The sequence below is a fragment of the Malus sylvestris genome, chromosome 2 (genome assembly GCF_916048215.2).
Source record: "Malus sylvestris chromosome 2, drMalSylv7.2, whole genome shotgun sequence".
Classification (NCBI taxonomy): Eukaryota; Viridiplantae; Streptophyta; class Magnoliopsida; order Rosales; family Rosaceae; genus Malus; species Malus sylvestris.
Window position 1 is genome coordinate 5,581,741 of NC_062261.1, and position 14,347 is coordinate 5,596,087.

The 14,347-nt window shown below is 36.2% G+C and overlaps 1 protein-coding gene and 1 pseudogene across 1 annotated transcript; one reads left to right on the forward strand and one right to left on the reverse strand.

Annotated features, from left to right (window-relative positions):
* The first annotated feature begins 345 nt into the window (after nucleotides 1–345).
* LOC126584951 (transcription factor KUA1-like) lies at nucleotides 346–2,398 on the forward strand. Its single transcript, XM_050249331.1, has 3 exons — nucleotides 346–1,031; nucleotides 1,437–1,633; nucleotides 1,765–2,398. The coding sequence occupies exons 1-3, from the start codon at nucleotides 644–646 to the stop codon at nucleotides 2,143–2,145; spliced, it is 966 nt and encodes a 321-aa protein (XP_050105288.1). The 5' UTR covers nucleotides 346–643; the 3' UTR covers nucleotides 2,146–2,398.
* A 5,490-nt stretch (nucleotides 2,399–7,888) lies between these two features.
* Nucleotides 7,889–13,529, reverse strand: LOC126588257 (K(+) efflux antiporter 4-like; annotated as a pseudogene).
* Between the last annotated feature and the right edge of the window lie 818 nt (nucleotides 13,530–14,347).

The window sequence follows — 14,347 nt, forward strand, 5'->3', positions numbered from 1 at the left end:
GAATATCAAAAAGAGATAAATTTACATAAGATATGTGGGAAATAAAAAATGTGTGTGGATAGCACGACCCTCAAAAAACTCATCATGCATTACTCCTCTAAAGTGGATTTCCTCTCTTATGTCTTCACATACTTGTATGAAATGATTTTTCTAAAGTGCTAATAAGAGCTATATCTATGATTTATTTGCCTAATTAAAAATGAAAAAAAAGAAGCTATAGTGTTATAGTAGCTATTGTACGTAGGATATTCCTAAAAGCTCCAGAAGACCAAAGTTCCTGTGTAAGATAAGATTTATATATTCCTCTTCTATATATATGAAGTGATAAAAAGAGAGAGAGAAAGAGAGGTAATACAACTAGTTTTAACTTATTTTGATTAGAACCCAAGTTGGAAATATCCAAACAATAAACAATGTCCATCCAATCATCTTCTCTTGGTGTGCATACATATTCATAAACACCTCCCCCACCCCCCACCCCCCCCTCAACCTCCATCATCGTTTATACCACCAAATACCTTACTCATTCGTCCTCTCTCTCTCTCTCTCTCTCTGAATTTAGTTGGATTTGTGGTGGTGTCGGCTGTAATATATTTTGAGAATTAAGTTGCTAGAAGCACGTAATATTATTGTCCGGCTGAAGATGGGCAGAAAGTGCTCACATTGTGGAAACATAGGCCACAACTCTAGGACCTGCGCAAATTTCAGAGGCACTACTAGTAGTACTAGTTTTGTTGGATTTAGGCTCTTTGGTGTCCAACTTCATCATGATCATGATCATCATATCATGATGTCTTCATCTAACATGAACAATAATTCTGCTAATTATCATGTTTCCATGCCCATGAAGAAAAGTTTCAGCATGGATTGCTTGCCCACGACGACGTCGTCAGCCTCTTCATCTTCCCCATCTAATTCTTCATTGTCTCCTTCAAGGCTTTCCATGGATGAAAATATTTGTGCATCAGATAAAGCCTCCATCGGCTATCTCTCTGACGGTCTCATATGCCGAGCCCAAGAAAGGAAGAAGGGTCAGTTCCAGATTAATGACTTAATATATTACTATTGCTTTGTTAATTTTTTTAAATAACAAAATCTTCAATATTATGCGAGTTCAACTTGTGTTCTTGAGCATGCATCATATTTATGATTGTTGTTTTCCAATCTGTTGTTTCAAGACCGAGAAGAACTTATCTGTAACTGAGATGTCAGAATAGTGGTATTTCAAGTCAATTGAGCCTGGCTATGTCATTCATGGCAATGCTTGATTCGCATAGAATACCACCATAACACCACCAGAGTAGTTTGTAGGAGTTTTCTTTTCACATTTCCTGAAAATTAATCACCAATTTATTGTTTGCTTAGGGAAACTGAGTTTTAGGCACCCTACTATATATTTTCTCTCATGCATATTCATTATTCATGTATGTTATCAGGAGTTCCATGGACGGAAGAGGAGCACCGGACGTTCCTAATCGGACTCGAGAAGTTAGGAAAGGGTGACTGGAGAGGTATCTCTAGGAATTATGTGACCACAAGAACCCCTACTCAAGTTGCGAGTCATGCTCAGAAGTATTTTCTCAGGCAAGCAAGCCTGACCAAAAAGAAGCGACGTTCTAGCCTCTTTGATATGGTGCGTACTTAACTAAACCTTCTCCTCTCTCTGTCTTTAACAAATTAAGGAGTTGTCTGATGTAATCATTTCAGTTGGTTCAGACTGAATTGAATTTTTATGTTAATATTGTTTTAATCATGTCATGACAGTTTGGAAGCAGCAACAATATAAATATGGAAACTGATGATCCAATTCCCACTCAACGTGACAATATTATTCGTAATAACATGGCCATTGATTCCAGCACAGTGCCTCTGCTTGAACATAGCATTGCAGCGAAAAATCTAAACTTAGATCACAGTCAAAAACCTCACAGCAGTAGTACTACTACTCGGCAGCTTCCGGTTTGGATTTACGAGTTGACCGATTCCCAGATGAAACCGAATTCATCTTCGAGTAAAGCGTCAGTAGTACCGGATCTAGAGCTCACGCTTGCTGCACCAACTAGTCCTAATGTAGAACAAAAAAATAAATCATCCCCAAGCCCAGCAGGTCCCCTCCTTAATCTTGGAACAATTAGTGTCACATAAAAAAGGAGATGGACTGGGGCTACAATATTTACAGAAATGAACGTGACTTTGACGTTAACCCAGGCAGCTGAAGAAGGATCTCAAGGAACAATATATATTATTCATGGCTACTTTTACTGAATTTATAATTAGTATGTATTGATTATTAATTAACGTTATTTTCTTTAATTCCTTTTTTTTTTCCTTTCTCTTGATGAATAAAACGGGGATGTATCCATGCATGACAATATATTTATAAAAGCACTTTACTTTTTTTTGTTTTGAACAAATGATATTATCTACATTAAGGGGGCCTCACAATGAGCTAGCAATAATGTAGTTCAAACTCGCTTTTGACGAAAATTGAACCTAAGACATCTCACTTATAAGTGAAGAGGAATATCACTAGACCGTATTATTTATCAAAGTATATTACATCTATATTTATCTCTATATTTATCTCTATGGATGATTGCATGAATCAATCAAAATATATTACACCCCTTGTTAATTTTTGTCTTTTGATTTGCTTTTAATTCAATTGATCCGACGGCTACAAATTAATAGGGTGTGTTTGAAGTAAAAATGATGTGTGGATAGCACACCCCTTAATTAAATTGGATGTAACTTAACCATTTATGGGTTTTTTCACTAGGTTTAGATTAATCCAGGGCCTAATTAAGTATTGATGAGCAAATTTAAATAACAAACGATTGCAAGATTGATCTTTCTACCAGAGGTGATCAGTGATCTCGTCCACTAATTATTAGCAATATTTGATTTCTTTATGCCAATTTGGCTGGGTAATTATAGTAATATTAATGCACAAAAGCAGATGCACAAACATAACCTGCACAAATGATTGGTGACAAAAAAGTGTGCACAACAGAAGTTATATCAACTGAACAAATACATTTTCTTAATGGTATAGGTCAAAACATTTTTTCGCAAGTTCCCCCAATTTTTTGTCCATGATACGTACCATTGAGTGACGAAATGAACGATTAAATTTTGCATTTAGAAATCTAATGATCTTTATAAGCATTAGGTCTTGCATAAAATTCATACCACTGAGTCATACGTATTATAGCCGAATGTTCTACAGGCTCATTTGAAAGTGTTTTTCAAATGGCTGAAAGTGTTTTTGATGAAAATGCTTTTGGAACCAATCCTTAGTAAAATGACAAGTAAATTATGGAAAAAAGACTTTATTGCTTCATGCAAGAAGTACGTAACTAATGTTTTTTGTAAGAAACACGTAACTAGTGATTCTTGTAGGAAACACTTTAAATGTTTTTGAAACTCAAATTTTTTTTCTTTACAAACGTTTTTAGTCATTTCAGAAGAATCTCCAAACAAGCCCTAAAGCTCTTACAATGTGTTTTGAAAGAGAAAGAAATTAATACATGCATGGCTACGAAAAAATATTAGGGTTTTCGGAACGTTATAATTGTTCTTTTCTTTCAGGGTAAAAGAGAACTAGCTAGTTAAACAGCAGTTGAGAATCTGCCCTCCAATTTTGTCAAAAAATAGGAACCACATACTTTTCAACGGCAAGCTTTACTTGTACACGTAGCATAGACAAGCAACGGATGCATTATTTTGTCCTAGCCAAGGGTAGGGTGGGGGACTACTAGTGTACCACCGCACCAGAATACTGAAATAGTATAAATTTGAGTCAATTGGGACAATTTATAATAAATATCCTGAACAATTGGCTGAGATGAGTGTACTGTTATCGTACGTGGTAGCTCATAATATAATATTATAATGTGACATGGAGATAAAACTCACAAATAAAATTATAGAATTAGAACTGACCGTCATGATGGTGGTGTATTCGTGCCACAAGTCTCACTAGACTCTTACAATATTCTGCAATTTCCATGTAATCTCATCCTTACCATTAATGTACTGGCTGCTCCATCACAAAAAGGTTCTTCACTATTAATCAAGTCAATGTAATATAAATTAATGAGGAAACTGAAATTCAACCCTAATATTATGTGAAATAAATATACACTGTATGCTAGGAAACAGAAAGCAAACTTCTGAAATCTGGAAAACCATGGCCTCAAAAGTTTTGACATCACAAAACTTTGGAGTAGGATTATCTCCCTTTTTTTTTTCTCTTCCCTTCCCCATCTCTTATTTAAACGATTACGATTAAGCTACATCAACATCTTTTATTAATTTTTTATAAAAAGAGAAAGACAAATTAAAGAATGTGAAATGAGGGGAAGGAAATGGATGAAAAAAGGAGGGTAGAGAATCCTAATCCCAAAATGAGCTTTCCCAACACCCCAAGACTTCTATGTGAAGGTTTGAATTTTTCAAAAGTCTTACTTTAGCCTAGTAAGCACTTCAATTCCTCGACCAAATAAGAATATTTCTCCAAATTGATCTCTTGTTTTATTATTTTCTGATGGGGGTCCAAAGTCTTGGATTGTTCTTCTTTCCCTGTCTTGACTGGCATGTTTCACAATCTATATAGATTTTGAGAGACAAAGAAAATCCATTTTCCATATAAAGATTACAAAGACAAACAAGGTTCTTGTTAATTTGTGTGACCACAAAACTTACGTATATATATTTGTATGTATTCTCTTTTTCTTAAAGATAAGGAAGAAAGAAGCTAGTCCACATGCTCAAAAGAAAACCTAGCTACTATATCCTTGCAATGGCTTATCAAAAGTAATGTCATTCCTATTGGCAATCGATTTTGGGTAAAACTTCAACTTCTTTCAATATTCATAACACTCATCACTTAAGCTCGTAGCTACAACATATATAATCACCGGTTTCATTGAAGTTTCTTCCGTATCTTTACATATCAAATGAGTTATATTCATATCATCCCAAGACGCTATATTCATGGTTACACTGAAGATTTTGTCAACTCCCTTGATCAACGTACATGTCTCTATATGTTTTAATCTTTAAATAAATATATGTATACCTAGTTTTTAAGTTTGTAGTCTAGCTTTCTCCTCGACATTCTGTGGGGAACTTTGTTTTGTTTGGTTACTTGCCTATACAGGAAACTGGGCCCTTAATAGGACAACTGAGATAATACCATGTCCTTTGATATCCAGATTTTTCTGTATTAATGTCTATATTTCTCAAGGTATTTTGTCTTGCTTGGTTGAATACAATCTGTCACATTTATAATCTTTTTTAAATTACAGTGACATTTCAACAAACTTCTTTTGTCTTGTTTAATCCCTGTACCTATCTATGTGGTGTCAAATTGTTTGGAGCCTTATTTACACAATCATCAAAAACCCACATATCCACTTTCATGTTCACATGAATCATGTGGAGGATAGGAATTTGTTTCTTGTATCAGACACAACCCTCATTATCTTTTCCATTGTTTTCATATCTATATACACGACACGTCTAATTATGTCAATTTGTTTATTTATTAATCTTGTTTTGAACCCGTGATTAATAAACTAAGGATCCGTTTGATAACCTCATTGTTTTTTAGCTTTTAGTTCTCGCTTTAAGTGCTTCAAATACGAGGAAATTATATAGGATAAAATAAGGGTGAAGAAGATTGATATTGGAAAGAGGGGAAGAAAAGAAGAATAATGAACCGAAACAAAATCTTATAAACAACTTAAAATAGCTTTTGGTTTTTAGTTTTCATTTTGTGTTCTTATCCTTATATATTTTATCGACATCTCTCTCATCATCCAACCTTTTTTTTCATGTATTTCTCCACTTTAACATAAAAATAAAAATTGAAAACGAAATTGTTATTAAAAGGAGCCCTAAGAATATGAGGTATGAAGCCAAGGCGAAGGAAAAAATCTTAACATCACCAAGGGGACAAATAAAGACAGAGAATTCTGTAGAAGCATCATCATATGTTTTGCAAAACTATAGTGTATATATACATATACATGTTTTATAAAGAAAAGCTAAAGTATATATATATGTTAATTATGTGATGGTGATCATCATCCTCTTAATCAAAATTAATTAAGGCTGGCTTAATAAACTAGTGAACAATCTTTATCAGTAGAACGTGGATTAACCCACTATTTTAGTGAACTGATGGAGAAATTGCCTTGGTTTCTTTGTCTTTAGTCGTTTCATGATTTGTTTTCTTCCCATCCATAGATTGATTAATATGCTACTGCAGCGTTCACACATTACAAAAATAGTAAAGATACGATTTAAACTTACTTTTTTTCTTGATTAGTCATTAATTTCACCTACTTAATATTGTACCAAGTCACGAGGAATACATGGATTCGCGCGCGCGCGCACACACACCACATATAATATAAACATACATATATGAACCGGAAGATGGTGGGAAATGGTTAATTTTTTGCTTTCATATATAAGCTGGTCAACTTAGGGTAATGCTATGACCTGTTTATTTAAACTATATTTTGTAAACCATATAACGTGATTGTTGATGATGTAATTATTATTTAAGTGTTGATTAACGTATTTAATTTCAACTAGTGACTACATCACATGATTTACAAATATGGTTTAAAAAGTTGATCTACCTAGTAGTACTCGTCAACTTAAAGATCAGAAACCGAGAATTATTGGTATCATCTTGATAGTGTCACGTTTCTATTGGTAGTAACAGATATGGGTTAAGCTGTTGGGTTTGTTACATATTAGTTAGTATAAATAAGTAGTTGGTAGAATAAGGATTTGATTTAATGGTTGTTTATCAATAATAAAAGATACTTTACTGTACATTGAGTGAAGTTGAAGAGAGGTTCCTAACAATTGTCAGCCAGGTTACACTTTATCTTTCTCTGTGGTTCTGCCTATTTTCATATTCGCATTTGTTGATGGTTGAAGATTAATACGACGTGAAGGTCGGATGTGTCGAGAAACTCTAGTTTTTTTCCATCTTTTGCTCCAATTTATTTACAAGATTGATTGCTTTACAACTTAAAACTTTAGGATTCCAGTATCGGATTGGTTAACCGCTTCTTTTTTTATGTTTTAAGTTTCAGATTTTGAACTAAGGACTTCTAAAAACGGTGGTACTGTACATTAAGTAATTAACACTGTCAATTGATGAGATCAAAGTTTTTTTGAGTCAAACAATAGATTTTGTTAGATTAGATATTAGATTAGCCACCGACGGAATTTGAACTCATGCCATCATATAATAACTCAACACCTTTCCACCACTATGGTAAAAGGTCACTCGCTAAATGAGATCAAAGTTAAATAAGTGAGATTTTCAGAAACGACCATCTTTTCAGCTTAAAGGGTGGAAGTTTCAAGTTTTAAGATCTCTGCATGGTATATGACTACAGTTTTGGTTTCAAATCAAATGAGTAGGAGTAATTAAGCAAGAAAAAACAGAAGTGAAGAGATGAATCCTTTAACTAAAGAAACAAAACTAGTCACGACTTTACGAATGTATTTCACATTTTAAACCCTCACTTTCAGGTTTCAAAGGTTGGAGAGATTTGTGTCTTGCAACTAAGACAGTCTAGTGATGTTTTCCATTCAACAAACGCTTGTCACACGGTGGATTAATGACAAGATAATCTCTCTCCAACTCATTCAACAAACGCTTGTCACGTGGTGAATGGATGATAGGATAATCTCTCTCCAGCCGTTGTGTACTCTTTTACGCATCAATAGAATTTGTCTACCTAAAACGAGAATATGTCTCCAGCCATAGTGTTGAGGAAAATACAAATGATATAGTTTTCACACATTTTCCAATCAAATTAGCGAAAGAAAACACAATCCCAAGAACCCAAAATTAAGAAAAAGAAAACTGTGGTATCATTATAAGAACAAATCCATGATACATTTGAGTTTGGGAACATCACTGATACTAAACTAGGGAAGAAAAATATACAAGAAAAATGGCAAAACAAAACCAAAACCAAAACCAAAAATTATCAACCTCAACGGAGAAGGGGGGAGGAATCGATTTAAATTACAAAATGAACACTATTTCACAAAGAATAGAATTTTCTCGCGCTGGCCATCGGGCGTGCTCTCATTTTCCCGGTCTCAATTGGCATTACGATTCACTCTGGCTATATCATATGATGCATGGAAAGTTTCAATTGAGGAGCTTTACAGTTTAGAAACTTTTCAGTCAGTCGACCCCCTTTGCACCCTTCAATACTAACCCCACCAGGTGAAGGCTGTAAATTGCATTTTCTGGTTCATTGTTCGTTTAATATCATAAATCATGAGATATGTGGAGCATCATAGCAAGACGCTTAGCGCTGTCTGAGCGAAAGCCATCTCCTTTAAATCCATTCTGGGAGGAGAAAATCATATTCAATTTACACTTCCTTCGTGCGGAAGAAATGTAAAGTGGACAGATATTTGCATGGTGAAATTTATCAAGTAAATATTCAAGGGCAGATGATTACCTCGCTCGAGCTATCAGGGGAGAACCACCGCAGCAACACCCCAAGATGGACAACAGCAGGAATTATATTGAAAAGCAATGGCGTAGTGACCTGCACCATTAGATTACAAAAATAAATATTCATTTGAACAGGCCATGCATCTCGAACTGAGATGCAATTAACAATTGAGACGTCTCACATACCAGACTAAGAGCTGTTGTGCCTAGAAGCAGTAATAATTTACCCTGCAATAGTGATAACCTTCCTTCAGTTCCAATTTCACCTTTACGCTAAGCTTAAGTTAAATCCCGAGATTAAGTGGTGTCTATAAGGAAGTTAACTTTTATAAAATTTCTTAGGAATGAAATTTATAGGTAAAGCACTCACCTCAACTAGATGAAGATTAGAGGCACGACTTAGAAGAACAAAAGCAAATTCTCCGATTTGCGCAAGAGGCATCCCAACCTACGCATATGGGATAAACTAAGGCCCCGCCGTCAATAAAATGCACGAAATAACTATAAACCTGTGTTAACAGTCTGTTGAAATCTTACAAGAAGGGAAGTCTTGTTATTGTATCAAAATCCCTTGACCACGCTACCAACAACTACAGTTTTTACAATGATTACCAATATAACGGCTGCTAATAAAATATCAACATGATTCCAAAGGAAATGAACATGTATTAACATCCCAATGCTGGCGAGAAAAGGAGCAGCAAAGAAATTGCGAATGGGTTCAACCTGAAAGATAGGGACCGCAAACAAGAGCAGAAACGTAAAATTAGAATATTGAATTGAAATATTATGACAAACTGACGATAAAAATTCAACATTATGTACCAAAACATGATAAATGGACCTCACATCCTATTATTTTAGAACTCAAGCACGGTTAAATTGTTTACTATAATAGTAGAGATCTTATGTAGGACATTTCCTAGAATTATCCATCATGAAGCATGCAAGGGGAACAATTTGTAAAGCCTGTATCAGCTATCCGTACATAATGAATAAAAAAATATCTTACTTGCTCCAGCGCATGCTGACCAAGATCAGTTGTTGATATCATCACTCCAGCCGCAAAGGAACCCAGTTCAAGGCTTAAATACTCAGCTTATCACTACACTGGAATGACAAAGAAAAATGCATATTATATATCCATCCTTCCAGGCAGTCATTAGATAGACGTGTGTAAGCATGAAAGCATGCACTGCAGACCCCCGGGGGAAGACGTTTATGGGGTTAGGTATCAACTAACAAAGATAGTAACCCCAATCCCCTTACGTTCTCTTACTTATGTATATTTACTTGAATGAGTCTGTCCTATAAAACGGAAGATGTAAAAGATAGGAAATGAGACAAACAGAAATTGTTCAGCAAAAACACTCTCTAAAATTAAAGCATCAGAGTGCATTCAATTGAAGATATATCAATACCTGAGAAGATAGGCTTATCATAAGCTTCAGGAACAATGGTACACAAGTACGTGCTAATATGGACAAGGTGGCCAAAAACATAATCAAAATCACCAGCCTGTGATAATGAACTGGTATGTAAAAAGAGACACGAGGCAGTAAAAGAAACTCGAAAGTAAAATCCAGTTCACATTTTCCTGTGAACAAGAGATTAACTATGCTGTTTCTAACTTTCCACGGCTGAGTAATGGGAACTACAGAAGTGTGTATAAATTCCTTGCTCACAACCAACCCAACCACACTTGTATTAATTAGTTTAACAATCACTTATGACTATTTTATTTGATAAGTAAATAAAATGCTATAACAGGCCAGCAACCAGCCTTTTAAGACTGGTTGCATCCACTCTCCTTTTCCCCCTTCTGTGGTGCTGATAACATGTGTCCAGTTGCATATCCTTTAGGTGAAAGCCATAAACTAAACATTTGCATGCACTCATATGATAGGATGACTTTGCATAACAGTTGCTTACGATTTAGTCATGGATATTACTCCTTGAAGAATTCCGGAAGCCCCACCCAGAACTGGAAGCAGAGCAAATAGCAAACCAACAGCACAGTCCTAGTAGGTCACACAAGGTGAAATCATAAGCCTGAATTTCACTTAATTGTTTAAATACTAATTGCTAAGTAGCAAAACCTAGCAGTGATAGATTCTGCAAAGTGAGAAATTATATCACATACCTGCAGTACAAGAGAGCCGACCACAACTTGACCATGAAGGGTACTGATACTATTTCTTTCCATCAAGAATTTCAAAACCTGCAGACCAAAAAAAAGGGATGAAATAATACAAAAACTAAGAGGTTGGTACAGGAAGACCAAGATTCAAGTATACAGAAAAACAAATGAGATAGGACTAAAGGAGAGGTAGGCAAGCTTGTTTTCCAGTATCACCCCTTAGGCTATCAACTATTCCATAAAAATTACATATAAAGATTCCTATAGAATGAGAACAAATAAATTCTATGCATACTGTGTATGCAATTGTGAAGTACTAATTTCAGAATAACATGAGCTGAAGACAACCACAACACATTTGCAAGAATTACCAAATTAAAAAGGTCATGAATCCATATATTTTCCCCAAATAAAAACGTAAGTAGGGGATGAGAGAATATAGAGATATCAGGGAAAAGAGAGTCACCACTGCTGTCGAAGACATAGAAGGAAATGCACCAACAGAGACCCCTTCTGAAGGCCTCCCACCGCATAACTGGAAATAGCATGCAGCTTTCCCATTAGAAATCCGTTGAAGACACAGCTTTATGTGGAAAGAAAGAAAGTAGGAACAATCATAATATGCTGTCATTGGATAACACAGTCTAGATACTTTTTTCACATTAAATAAGTAGAAAAAAAAGTTGAGTAAAATGTAAACATACCGAGGCTGTTATTCCACACAAGCACATTAATAGGAAAATTTGCAGTAGACCTCCCAGAACAGCCACTGTTCGAACAACCTGAAGCTGCAAACTTGAAAAGAAGAGAGTATTATCATGGCCTAAATTAATAGACCAACAAAATCCGGAGGGATACTGCAACATTCAATTTACATGCCTACCTTAACAGCTGAGAACTCCAAACCCAACGCAAAAAGAAGAAAGATCACCCCAAACTGAGCCACTGTCTCAACCTACATGCATGTATTTTAATAAAGAAATAGAAGTAATGCATAGAAGATACTTTAAATATCATATGACAACATACTTGCACCATTTCACTGACAAAACTCAAGCCTCCAGGTCCAATGACAGATCCTGCTAGCAAATATCCAGTAATAACCTGTACATAAGATGGTGAGTGGTCACTTTTTCGAGAATACGAGGATCTTAAAGAAAAACAAGTCTTCAAATAGAAACTTATTATAAAAGAATGCAAATAGCTACGATAGAGGACAGACTGGTTGTCCAGCACAGGCAAAGGCAATTCCACCACAAGTTGCAGAAACAATGACAACTACCAGGTCTGAAATCAATCTGAACATATGAAGAGGCTATGTCAGCCAAAATTTTCAGTCACTCATAAATGAAAGGGTAATAATAATAAAAAAGTTAGCTAATCTCAAGTCCAATTGCAGCACAGGATATTTTGACTTGCGATTGGACATAATAAAGATATTGTCCTGATAAAAGAAATTTGAGCATACCAAAAAGTATCAACTTCAACCGCAAGACAATGTATATATTTTCCAATGCAGCAGTATGCGAGCATCATCACCAATTGTTAAGAACATTACAATAATGCACTTTTATCCATTCTAAAATCTATATCTGTTACCTATCTACGTTACAATAGATAAATGCAACGTGAACTAAACAAAATTTTCCAACGACGGATAAAGAAATACCTTTCGATCTATTAATGTAGGCATATCTTCTTCTCCATTCTCATTATGGAAAACATCATGAAACTGAAATGACCTAAAATAAGGCTCACAAAGATGTCAGCAAACTCACTTCAAGTATTCCTATATCCAATTACAACTTCCACAAACTGAAGTTTACATATTTGATCTCCAATCACAAGATAGAAGTAATACTTCTCCTCCTTGCTGTCATTTTTCTTGGACTTGACTCTTGCAACGGTTTCCAGAACTGCCTAATGGACAAACAGTTACAGCTCTCAATCTCGGGCCAACGATTATGCAAGACAATTTTACAATATTTCAATACGAGAAATTTTGGAGTGATAAGACTATAAACATAACATCCAGCATACACATTTCTTTCGTCGATCAATCTAAAGCATCTTCCTTTTTCGTTAGCTCACTCTAAAGCTTGTCAAAGGTATTAACTTTAAAGCGATTATCACAAGCCGGTTTTAGCAATGCCGGTTTCAAACGTTCATAAATCAGCTTCTGGTTGTACAGTACTGATCAATTACATCAAATTACAAGCCGGTTTTTAGCAATGCCGGTTTTTAGGGGCAAGTTCTACCCGCGAGCTCGATCATCTAAACACCACACACAACTTTGAAACCCAAAATGTCAGAGCATGTGAGTGAGTGCCTACCTGCTGTTCGGCAACGCTATTATTACAGCCGCTGGCATCCTCTGCTGCAAAACAAGACACACCAATTTACACCAAATTAATATCAACTGCCATTAATTGCTCCGAAATTTCCATCCGAATTAAATTAAATTTTACATTTTTCATACTACCAAACAGACGGTATTAACAATGCATGCAAAAACGAGGAACTGAAACTTGAGAGCCGTTTAAAAAAATACCAAAACGAGGAAATGAAAAGCTTGGGAACTGAAAGAACCTTGGGTGGGTCTGCTCGTTCTCGGAGAACTCCCGTTCCAGAGCTCGATCAATCATGTCGGCGAAGCTGTCCTCTTCCCCAAGGCGAGACCAGTTCTTCGACCCGGCATTGGTCTTCGCATCGGCCACGGTCACCGAGTTCGACTGAGTCGACTCGGCGGACTCGGTGGGAACAGTAGCGAAAAGAGAGGAGAAGAAAAAACAGCCCGAGAACCGTAGGCGATCGTAGCCTCATTGGAGAGGCCGCGGTCCTGAGTGCGCGTAGAGTGACCCCGGCGGTCGGCGCAAGTTAGCAATTGCGACCGTCGTATTCGGTTTGCTGTGAGAGGGAAAAAGTTTCATTTGAGTTTTTGGAGATGGAGGAGGTGATGCTAAAAGTACGAAACTATCCTCCGAAGCAAAGGTGCGCAGTGTGGAAATCTCTCGCAGGTGTCGAATGTGTGTTGAGAGAGGAGAAGGTAACTAAATCCTACGCGCAGACGTCCGCGCGTGACCTCCAACGCGCGTGGAAATGCAATATAGGTATGCATCTGCCAGTGGATCGTTAAACGGTGCATTCCGCGCCCATCGGAAGGCGGCAGCTGTGGGGAAGGAATTGGGTGCGGCGGCGGAGCATGAGGAGCAATGCAGCTCCCAACGGTCAAGTGGTTAGAGTACGGTCGCAGGATGGCGTTATTCGTGCGCGCTTTGGCGCCGTCCGCGGCAGCGGGAAACTTTCTTATATTTTGCGGAGTATAAAATTAGATGGTAAGCAAATGTCAAGAATGATTGATGAGGAGGATGATTAATCAATTAATTGACAATTAATTCAAATTATAGAACCTTGTATAGATGATTACTGATTTTCTTAATAAATAAATCGGGAAGCTTTAGCAATGCCTTTTTTTTTTATATAAACGATAGTTTAATGGGTTAAATTGTTAAATGTTAGAAGAGATGAAGATCGAATCTGCAACAAGGTGCTTAAGTATTATTACTTTTCGTCACTATGGTCTCGCATGTGCTTTAGCAATGCCTCTTGAACTTGCAGATTTATTTCAATTTACCACTAGAAATTTTAAATTGCTCTAAGCTTAACTAACTTTTTATAATGTGTCAATGTTTTCT